At 47.7% G+C, this 11,469-nt stretch overlaps 1 protein-coding gene across 1 annotated transcript in view; it reads right to left on the reverse strand.

Annotated features, from left to right (window-relative positions):
- The window catches only part of LOC147711064 (protein-arginine deiminase type-3-like), a 533,984-nt gene extending 524,033 nt beyond the window's left edge, over window positions 1-9,951 (reverse strand). Inside the window, exon 1 of the mRNA XM_086921887.1 lies at window positions 9,715-9,951. Coding sequence (XP_086778013.1) covers window positions 9,715-9,815 — 101 coding nt within the window. The 5' untranslated portion in view covers window positions 9,816-9,951. The remainder of the gene's footprint in view (window positions 1-9,714) is intronic.
- Window positions 9,952-11,469: the final 1,518 nt, after the last annotated feature.

Consider the following 11,469-nt stretch of genomic DNA (forward strand, 5'->3'; position numbering starts at 1 on the left):
CACAAGTACCCCGACATTTTTTATTTTAAAAAAAATAAAAAATTGAGCATAAAGATCCATGTACCGCCCCCTGACCAAGACTATAGCCTCAGAATCTTTCCACCCTGCCCCGTTATTTCTCAACTTTATTTTACTGTTTTCTTGTGACTCTGCTCTCCTGACTAACAACATGGCGGCCAACACATCAATCAATCAATCAATCAAAGCATTTATATAGCGCACTACTCACCCAGAGGGTCTCAAGGCGCTAGGGGAGGGGGGTCCGCTACTGCTTTCTGAAGGCGAGGTGGTCCTGGGTCAGGCGGAGGTGGGTCGGGAGGGAGTTCCATGTCTTGGTGGCAAGGTAGGAGAAGGACCGTCCCCCTGTGGTGGCTCTTCGGATTCGGGGGACGGCGGCGAGGGAGTGGCCGGTCGATCGAAGCTGGCGTTTGGGAGCGTAGAAGTTGAGGCGGCTGTTGAGGTATCCTGGTCCTTGGTTGTGTAGGGCTTTGTGAGCGTGGATGAGGAGACGGAAGGTGATTCTCTTGTTGACCGGGAGCCAGGGCAGGTCTCTCAGGTGTTCGGAGATGTGGCTGCGACGGGGGATGTCCAGGATGAGTCGTGCTGAGGCGTTCTGGATCCGCTGAAGTCTCTTCTGGAGTTTGGCGGTGGTTCCTGCGTAGAGGGAGTTGCCGTAGTCCAGATGGCTGGTGACGAGGGCCTGGGTGACCGTCTTCCTGGTCTCGGTGGGGATCCACCGGAAGATCTTACGTAGCATGCGCGGGGTGTTGAAGCACGACGAGGAGACTGCGTTGACTTGTCTGGTCATGGAGAGGGAGGAGTCCAGGATGAAGCCTAGGTTGCGTGCGTGGTCTGTTGGTTTGGGCGGGGGGCCACCAGGAGTCGTCCCAGGCGGAGGGTGAGGATCCCAGGATGAGGACTTCCGTCTTGTCCGAGTTCAGTTTCAGGCGACTGTTCTTCATCCATTCGGCTACCTCTTTCATCCATTCGTGGAGGTTGGCTCTGGCGGTGGTGGGTTCGTTGGTGAGGGAGAGGATCAGCTGGGTGTCGTCGGCGTAGGAGATGATGTTGAGGTTGTGCTGGCATGCGATGTCTGCGAGGGAGCTCATGTAGACGTTGAAGAGGGTTGGACTGAGCGAGGAGTCTTGAGGAACGCCGCAGATGACTTTGGTGGCTTCAGATCTGAACCGGGGAGGCGAACTCTCTGTGTCCTTCCGGCGAGGAAGGAGATGATCCACTCCAGTGCCTTCTCCTGGATTCCGAAGTTGCGGAGTCGCTGCACTAGTGTACGGTGGCAGACAGTGTCGAAGGCCGCGGAGAGGTCTAGGAGGATGAGGGCTGCTGTTTCTCCGTTGTCAAGCAGGGCTCGGATGTCATCGGTGGCTGCGATCAGGGCGGTCTCGGTGCTGTGGTTGGCCCGGAAGCCAGACTCAGAGAGGTCGAGAGATTAGTTTGTCTTGAGGAAGGCGGCCAGCTGCTTGTTGACGGTCTTCTCGATGACTTTTGCTGGGAACGGGAGCAGCGAGATGGGGCGGTAGTTCTTGAGGTCGGTGGGGTCGGCTGATGGCTTCTTTAGTAGAGCGCTGAGTTTGGCGTGCTTCCAGCTCTCCGGGAAGGTAGCGGTGTCGAAGGAGGTGTTGATGATGTCCCGCAGGTGGGGTGCGATGACAGCATCGGCCTTGTTGAAGACGTGGTGAGGGCAGGGGTCTGTCGAAGATCCGGAGTGGATGGAGTTCATCGTGCGGACGGTGTCTTCGGTGCTGATCTGGGTCCAGGCGCGGAGGGTGAAGGTGGGGGGCGGTGGTTCGGTCGTGGCGTGCGTCGGTTGAGTGCTGAAGCTGTTGTGTATGTCCGCGATCTTGTTGTGGAAGTAGGAGGCGAGGGAGTTGCAGAGGTCTTGCGAAGGAGTGATGTCGTTGTTTCCGGCGTTGGGGTGGGAGAGCTCTTTAACGATGTTGAAGAGTTCCTTGCTGTTGTGTGCGTTGTTGTCCAGTCGTTCCTTGAATGCGGTTTTCTTGGTTGCATGGATGAGTTGGTGGTGTTTTCGGGTGGCGAGCTTGAGGGCAGTCATGTTGTCCGGTGTTGGGTCTCTGCGCCAGGTTCTCTCGAAGGCTCGGCAGTTCTTCTTGGAGCTCTTGAGTTCTTCGGTGAACCATGGGGCTTTCTTGCTGCCGGGTCTGCTAGGCGGGGTCCTCAGGGGGGCGAGGTCGTCAGCGCAGTCGCTGATCCACTTCGTGAGGTTGGTGGCCGCTTGGCTGGGGTTCGTTGCGCTGATGGGTGGGTTCTTGCTCCGGGAAGTCGCGAGCTGGTCGGCTGTGGTCTTGTTCCAGCTTCTGCGTGCAACCTGTTGTTGGTGGTGGGGGATCGTGGTCCTTCTGAAGCTGAAGTGGACGCAGCTGTGGTCCGTCCAGTGGAGTCCGGTGGCGTGGCTGAAGGCGATGTCCTTGCTGGATGAGAAGACGGGGTCGAGTGTGTGTCCGGCGTAGTGGGTGGGGGTGGTCACCAGCTTCCTGGTTTGGAGTATTGACAGCCAATCAGCATGCAGCTCCTGCTCGTAATTGTACGTATTTCCATGCACGTGCGCCATGATTGTTCTTTAAAAAATAAAATGAAAAAATAGAGCCTAAACATCCATGTACGACCCCCTGAGCAAGCCTAGAGGGTCAGAATGTCTCAAGCCTACCCCCTTCCTTTATTCCTCAACTTTGTTTTACTGTTTTCTGGTGTATCGGTTCTAGCGAGGCACAAGATGGCCGCCAACACTTCCTGGTTTCGAGTGTTGACAGACAGTTCACAGCCAATCAGCATGCAGCTCGCGCTCGTAATTGAACAGATTTCAGTACGCGTGCTGAACTTCGTCTCTAGATATCGCTATGATTTTACTTTAAATTTTCTCAGAACTACTGAACGGATTTACACCATTTAACAAAAAGAACAATCTACGAACAGAACTCTACCTCTCTGTCAAATGTCGTGTAATTTCTTTCGGTCGTTCCAGCTGTACCCCTGGCAAAAGGTCCCTATGGAAAATTGCGTGGGGAAAACACGTTTTGGGAATCCCCCTTTTTTCTCGGCCCCACTTGACGAATCACCCCCAAACTTTCAGGGAAGGAGCGGAACTGAGCAGGCCATTTTCTTAGAGAAATTCGCGAAGATTCGTCCACCGGCGCCAAAGTTATTCTAAATAGAATGTTGTAGATTTCCCATGGAAACTAGGTCCTAACTATAACTACCTACTGGCGACTGTCAGTAGGTAATATATATATATATATATATATATATATATATATATATATATATATATATATTTATTTATTTATTTATTTATTTATTTATACATATGTATATGTATATATATATATATATATATATATATATATATATATATATATATATATATATATATATATATATATATATATATATATATATAGTTACAGGGATGGTGTATAGTTCGGAAATTGAATTTTAAAAACTCATGTAGTTCACTAAAAAACAAAGGTTACAGGGACATTATAGTTAGCTTCCAAATTTACAGACACAAAACCACAATAACTCAGCAGTTATAGTTGAAGTTATCTCAAGTAACTATAACTCATGCCCTATGGTAACCATAACTCACAAACCTGCCACGCACAATTTTCTCATCAATAAGTTTATTTCAAATGTTAAAGTGATGTTATCAATGATGTCATAGAAGATGTCATGACTGATGCAATATGTTGGGGAATAAGTAGTGAATGGCGAGGGTGTGCATCCTTCACAAATTGTGTTTTTTTTTCCTCAGTTTATCTTATGCGGGGATGATTTGAAGAGACTCCTCACGGATACTTTTCTCTTTTCGTTCTGTAACCATTAAATGGATAATGAACCTTTGCTGTTAAAGAAACCCGGTTGAACGCTGTGCTCGTCGGAATAAAAGCCACAACCTAAGTACCAGAGGGAGAAAAAATATGAAGGGAAGGTGTTCAAAGCCATAAAAAACAGGACGTTGCAATAAGATTGACACACTGCCGGGTTGATTATTAGTAGACTGGACACCAGAAATAACTTGGAAAACACCGGCTCATTATCCACTTAAAGGTTGCAGAACGAAAAGAGAAAAGTATCCATGAGGAATCTCTTCAAATCATCCCTGCATAAGATAAATTGAGGAACAAAATCCCAGAGTGCAGTGAGGCACCGGTTTGAATTCGTAAAGATCTTGGAATTTTTTTTCACAACTTTTTTATTGAGAAAATCGCATAGAAGACACAGCACTCCGCATTCCGGAGAAGCTGCAGCAAGTACAGTACATCAGAATCAGCGATTAATTTTGTCATTAGAAAACTCCCCTCCAACCCCTAGCCCCTTTCCCAACTCCCCCCAGTCCCTCCCTCCTTCCCCCCTTTGCACAACGTCTCTCCGATACTGTCCATAATATAGATATACGGAATAATGAAAACATCTTAGCCTCCCATCACACCCATCACACCCGCTCCTCCTCGCCTCCCGCCGGTACTGGGGGCTCAAGCCATAGGCCCCTGTAGTCCGCCCATCTTTTCAAAATTTTATAATGTTTTTGGGACAGCCCCTGGCTTCGAACACTGGTCTTTCTAAACCCATGCAAAAGTCTAGTCCCTTTTTCCATCCGACCACTGTGGGGGCCCTGGGGTCCTTCCAGGCCTGAGCCACATCTCTCTTTGCCACTCTTAGGCCCAGCAGAAGAAAGTGTCTTTTGTAAATGTTGCCTCCTACCCCCTCCAGGATGTGTAGTAGTCCCAGCTTTGGAGTACGAGGGAGGTCCCACCCCAGCACCTCAGACAGACAGTTCCATATTCCTGTCCAAAATCTCACTAGGCTACTACAGCCCCATACTGTATGCAGGAGGTCACCTGTCTCCCGGTTTACATCTCAAACACATTGGATACTCGATCAGGCCAGCCTTCCACAATCTCTCTCTGGTACAGTAGGCCCGGTGTAAGTACTTAAACTGTATCAGCGCACTGCAATAGCTGCTCCCCTAGAGGATTCAAGGGCCTCTCGCCAGTCCTCCTCTCCCAGCTCCCCCACATCTCTCACCCAGCGATCCCGCAGGGGCTGCAAGTCAGAAGAGCAATGAGTGACCAGTGTCTGATATATACGGGAAATTTTCTTCTACCCCAGGTCCCCCATGAACACCTTTGCTTCTATTGGACTGAATTCTGGCAGTGAATCTAGTTGTTCCAGTGTGGGAGTGAGGGCATGTCTCAATCGTAGGTATCTAAAGAACTGCGTTCGGGGCATACTGAATTCTTCACTGAGTTCCTGAAATGATTTAAGTGTAGTGCCCTTCAAGACATGTCCCAGTGCAGAGACTCCTATCGAGTCCCAGCCACCAAAGCCCTGCAGTGACGCCAGCGCCGGCAGCTGCCCATTGTGCCAGAGCGGGGTCTCCCTCGTCAGTTTCCCACACCAACCCATACGACGCAATGTTTGTCGCCAGAGCTGAAATACCACCTGTGTTGCTCTTGGCAGCCCTCTTCTCAACCGTGCCGAGTACAGAATGGTGTGTAACGTGTCTGGGTCCATCAGGTATCTCTCAAGGGCATAGGCCGGGTCCCCCTTGTCCCCATACCACCAATCGTTTAAGACCACTAAGTGTGATGCTTGGTAATATGACAACATATCTGACGTCGCCAGTCCCCCACAATATGTGGACAAAAAACAGGTACGCAGGGCCACTCTCGACGCCCCTCCGTCCCAAGGAAATAGGCCTAGAGCGGAGTTAACCTGTTTGAATCATTGCGATTGGATCGGGTACGGGTGATTCTGCAGCTGGTATAGCAAACGGGAGAGGGCTACCATCTTGAATATTGCTGACCTGCCATATATATTAAGGGGCATACGAGACCAGCACTTCATCTCTTGCTGTACCTTGTCCCACACCGGAACTATATTACGTTCCCAGGCAATAGCCGGCGAGGCCATCAAAAACACCCCCAGATATTTGAGGCCCCCAGCCGCCATCTGCAGTACCGATGCCCACGCCCCAATCCGGGAGCAATCGCCAAGCATCCAAAGCGTGGATTTCCGCGGATTCAGGTACAGCCCCGACACCTCCCCGAAAATTTTCATGATCTCAAGGACCCGTGGTCCGGACCGGTTCACATTCATAAGGAAGAACAGGACATCGTCCGCATATAATGCGATTCTATGCAAGGGTCCCGCTTCCCATTCAAAACCCCGCAGCTGCGCATCCATCCGGACCCATGCAGCAAGCGGTTCCATAGCCAGGGCAAAGAGGTACGGCGAGAGGGGGGACCCCTGCCGGGTACCCCGTCCTGCAGGGAAGGCCGCCGACGTCTCTCCCGCCACTCTCACCATGGCTGTCAGGTCGGTATACAGCAGCCGGATATAAGACATGAAATGTGGCACCAGATTTAGATGCGTCAGGAGCGCAAATAGAAATGTCCAGCTCAGGGAGTCAAAGGCCTTTTGCTATGTCTGCTAGTAGTAGCGCCGATTGATCCCCGGTCCTAGCCATCGCCTCTACCGCCACATGCGCACATCTGATATTGTGTCTTGTTGCTCTTTGAGGCATGAAGCCGGCCTGATCCGGGTGTACCAGGTCCGTGATATATGGGAGTAGCCGATTTGCAAGGGCCTTGGCCAATATTTTGGCCTCAATATTTAAAAGGGAGATTGAACGATATGATTTGTGACGGTCGGGGGCCGTCCGGGCTTGCAGAACACTACGATTTCTGCATGTCTCCAATCTGCTGGCAGGAGACCTTCTTCTCTCGCCGCCTCCAGGGCTGACCTATAGTGTGGCCCCAGCTGGAGGTGATATCTTTTAAAGAACTCACTTGGGAACCCATTAGGCCCAGGGGCCTTGCCAGTATTAAGCTCTCCAAGGGCCGTACCTAGTTCCTCCGCTGATAGTGGGGTCTCAAGCCGCTCCCGCACGTCGTCTGGGAGTGCGCGAGGCGGAAGGTCATTTATGAATTTTTCAACATCTATTGCTGGGAGGGATTCCCGTGGAGCATATTGGGCCGCAAGGTAGCGAGCAAAGCTGTCCGCCAGCTCCTTCGGGTCCGAAATGGAGGCCCTGGTGTCATCTTTAAGGGCCGGCATCTCATATGTCTGAAATGTGCCCGGGCAAAGCCTGTGAAGCATTGTGCTAGACTTGTCGCCCCATTGGTATATTCTACTTCTAGTCGCCAACCAGATCTGTCGGGCCTTGTCCAGTAGTAGGGACGCGTATGATTGCTGTGCCAGGAGCAGCTGCCCCACTCCCTCTTGATGACTCGCAGCCCCGCATTGATTTTCCAACAGCTCTACCACCGCCTCTGCCTTCACTATTTCCTCTTTCCGCTTCCGGCACGCCGCTGCACACCAGGCTATGTCTATCCCACGCAGGGTGGGTTTCAGGGCCTCCCAAGCCGTCCTCGCGTCCGCCACTGTACCGAGATTCTCCTCCCAGTAGCTAGCAATAGCCGCCCCTATATGCTGCTGGTATGCTGCCTGCTGCAGGTTCCAGGCAGAGAGGCGCCACCGAAATGGCTGTCTCCTCTTGTCTAATGTGACTTCTACCACTACTGTAGAGTGTCCGAGAGACCCCGCGGCAGAATGGGCGCCGAACCAACTCTCCTCGCCACGGAAGTAGGGACAAAAATATAGTCTCGAAAACGAGTGGTGAACCGCCGAGACATAGGAGTATTCTCGTTCGTAGGTGTGGAGGTGTCGCCATATGTCTACCCAATCTATGCCCCGCACCATATCACTCAGTTCAGTGGGAGTATCTGCAGGAGGGTCGCCCCCAGGCCTAAAGCGATCAAGTCGGCTGTGCATGACATCATTCCAGTCCCCTCCGATCACCGCTAGTCCCTCTGGAATTTCAGCCCATACAGTAAACAGTTTCTCTATCAGTACCCACTGGAGCGGGGGCGGAGCGTAGACACTCCCAAGTATTAGAGTCTCGGTACCTATCGTCCCCTGTATAAAAACATACCTACCACTGTTTCGTGTGGGTGTAGGACAGTCTGCGGTGCACCAAGATCGCTACCCCTTGAGACCCCCTCCCAAATCCTGCATGATAGACCTGGTCATAGCCATATCTCTGCAGACCCAACGCTTTGTTAAGATCTTGGAATTTTAATTTTAATTGTATCGTATAAGGAGAACAAAGTATATATCCTGAAGAAGATGGTATTAATAATAAATATGCCATCGAAATGCGTTGACGCTTGAGGATAAAAGGGTGTTAAATTGGGCCTAAGTCAACTTTACATTAGAGACAGGAAAAATAGATCGGTACTTTAAAGCTATCTATTGATTAAGCCAATTAACACGAGTGAAGACAGAGGATATTGTCTTTCGAGGTTTCTCCTTTTTTAACATTTGTTGTGATTTTTAATTGTATTTTAACATGAAATTGTGTAATGTATAAATTGTATTTTGTGGAATCGCTTTGGGTAAAATAAATCTGATGAATAAATTTTTTATATAAAAGAATCTAGTTGGTGATTTATAAGTGCTTCATTTGGGTCCCTCAAGAAGGGGTGTACTTGAGTTGTGTGAGTAGTGTGACTGTTAAAATTTGCATTCTACCCAAAGGAAACCTTCTTTTTAAGTTGACTGTTTCTGGGTGCTCCATCCCTTTGGAATATAGAGTCCCCTCTCCTTGAATTTCAAAGGTCCCCCAAAATTAAAACAATTATTTTTATAATCTTTTTTTTAAATTGAGGGATTTAAGGGGATTTTCCCCCAAATAAAAAAATGAGAACTATATATGTATATTATATATATATAAAACATACATGTATATATATATGTATGTATATGTACGGGTTTCACTTACCTTATAGATAATTACCTTGCGTTGTAAAGGCATGTGTGGGAAAGGTATATGCCTGGTAACGGTTTGCATGGTAAAAGCATTGCATTGTAATATATGCATGGTAAACCCATGTGTTGTAAATGCATGTGTGCTATTGTCATACAACCCCCACAAAGTACAGTATTTCTAAAGTAAACATGCAAAGTTCTCAAGTTTTGGGAATTTTCAAAGGTGAGCACTAATTAGCGTATGTGTTGTCATCACAATAGGTGAAATCAAACAGCCATTGACATGATGAACATAGGAATTGAAATGATATAGAATAACAATAACGCTAAGTGAACAAAATAAAACCAAAGACTTATTAAAATAGATTCCGAACGCAACATTGCACTGAATGCATGCTATGTGTTAGTGAGCACATTTATTATCCCCAGTTAGTCCAGAAGCAATGTGGAGTGTCTGTTAAAAATAATCTCGTGGCTAGTGTAAGACCACATGCTGTCACTTAGATTGCTTTTACATTTTAGAAAAAAAAGTGTAATTTAATTGAGACCCTTTCTCGGTTTCGTGTCAATAAAAAATCTCTCCAAACCCGTACTAATAATGGTTGGCCTTATGGCTTGCTTTCTCCGCCACCACCTTTCATGACCACCTCCTCTCCCCAAGCCTGCGGGTCATATCACCACAGCAGAAATATTGGATCATCCACCCCATTTAGGGTTAGCCGCACTGCACGCAGCATTCCAAAATCAACACCTTCCAATGTCCTAACTGAAATAAAAAACTGCAGTTTCTATAATCTGCGGTGGGTATTCTTAAACATGCACTAATTAAGGAATTTGCCCAAGGGCCTAAGTGAATACAACAGCTGTCGACTTTCAAAGCGTACGTTAAAATAAGACGTGTCTCACCCTTGGATGTCGAGCATGCACTTGGTGCCCACCACGCACGCCGCGTGAGTCGGGCGCAGGAGCGAAAGGATGATGGTCCTCTGCTGTGACCTGGCTGTCATGGTGTTGAAGCTGCTGGCTCGTGCGCTTCTAGTTCAGCCGAGCCGAACGGACGCGCTCGGAGTCTGGTGCTAGCAGTGAGTTCACGGGCGCCTGAGAAAGTTTGTCCAACTGAGGCGAATCCGGCAAGAATGGTGTTGGTGCCTGTCTGTGGGGTGTGAGCCGAATCGTCATACCCAGCAAGAGAGCGAAAACTGCCCAACCCTTACTTTTCTGCCAAAAGTGCGAGAGCCTACTTCCTGAAACGTGCGTGTCTCTGTGCAAAGGTCGATTGAGAACACGCATGCAGGCCGAACATGAGTAAAAACTGAAATCATGAGCATCAACTGTTAAAATGAGTCCACACTACAATGGCGACCATTAATATGGGGGTCGGGGGTCATGGCAGCCCATCATGTTGTGAAAGCTAGCAGCCCCCATTTAGCAAGTTTATTTGGAACATGCCAGAGAGGTGGAATTGTCTAGCTAGCATGCTCTATGATTAGTGAGTGATATGATTTACCCAGTCTCCAGCCCCAAATTTACCTTCTTGTTTTCAGCTCATCACAAAATTGTGTTGATGTCTCAGATATAAAGTGATGTATAGATTTAAAGCTTCACAATAAGAGGGAAATTGCATATGTAAACAAGCAATGGCATAGCCAATAGGTCTCGCCTTTGGGGCCTTATAAGTGTTTAGTTATGCAGCACAACTTTAAACAAGCCTAGACTATTGGCTTTGTTAATGTGTTAATGGTTGATAGTGACATAAAACAAATAAGTAACAAGAATGACTTTGTTGTATATAATATTGAAAATGATTCAGTTCTGAAATGATGAGACTGTGAAAAAACTGTAAGGAGTCTCTTTGAAGTTGCATCAAAGGCAGTGAAGGGTGATAGTGTTGCAAATTAAGATTTTTTCACTCTGAGGGTGATGGCAAAAATGGAGAGATAGATAGGGACCCGTCTCAGCACCTGTTTTTTAGAATTGCCGGTGGACCCGGCCCACTTAAAGCTCTGACCTTCCCTGATCCAAATTAAGAGAAGCTCCTTGTTAGAAATACGGATCCTGGCATGATATAAAACTAATCTCTCCTATCTTTTTATTTTTTAGAATAGAATAGAAAAGTTTATTGTTTCAGTTAATTAAAACCATAACAATACATTTTGTAAAACCGGATGCTACGAGTAAAAACTGTTAATGTTTTTCCATTTTTTGTTTTCCTAAAACCGTAAAACTTTCCGTTTCTGCTGTGATTATATGTAATAAAGAGCATTATTATTTTTTTTTTTTAAATATAGACATTTTAATAGTGATGATATACAGGTTTAGGAAGTCTGAAGCATTAGTTGGTCCATGTAAAGTGTTCCTCCGAATGTTCTGGTATTATTCTGTATTGTGTTCGGGTGTACACTCTGCTTCTGAGTTGGCCGTCTTTTTTGCTTTTTGTGGGCAGAGCGCAGGATTACATATTAGTGCTTGTGCATGAGCTAAGAGGAACTTTATCAGTTGGCAATTCAATGGATTGTCAGTTGGGTCTAAGGTCACCATAATTGCTGATCTGCACGTTCTTATGCCTCTTGCTGCTGGTGGTTGTCACGCTGGGCGAAGTAGAACCCCAAGTAGTTGTAATTAGGCACTGCTTTTTAACTTTTTGCCTTCCAGTTGGAGTTG

Source organism: Lissotriton vulgaris, chromosome 5 (genome assembly GCF_964263255.1).
Source record: "Lissotriton vulgaris chromosome 5, aLisVul1.2, whole genome shotgun sequence".
Taxonomy (NCBI): Eukaryota; Metazoa; Chordata; class Amphibia; order Caudata; family Salamandridae; genus Lissotriton; species Lissotriton vulgaris.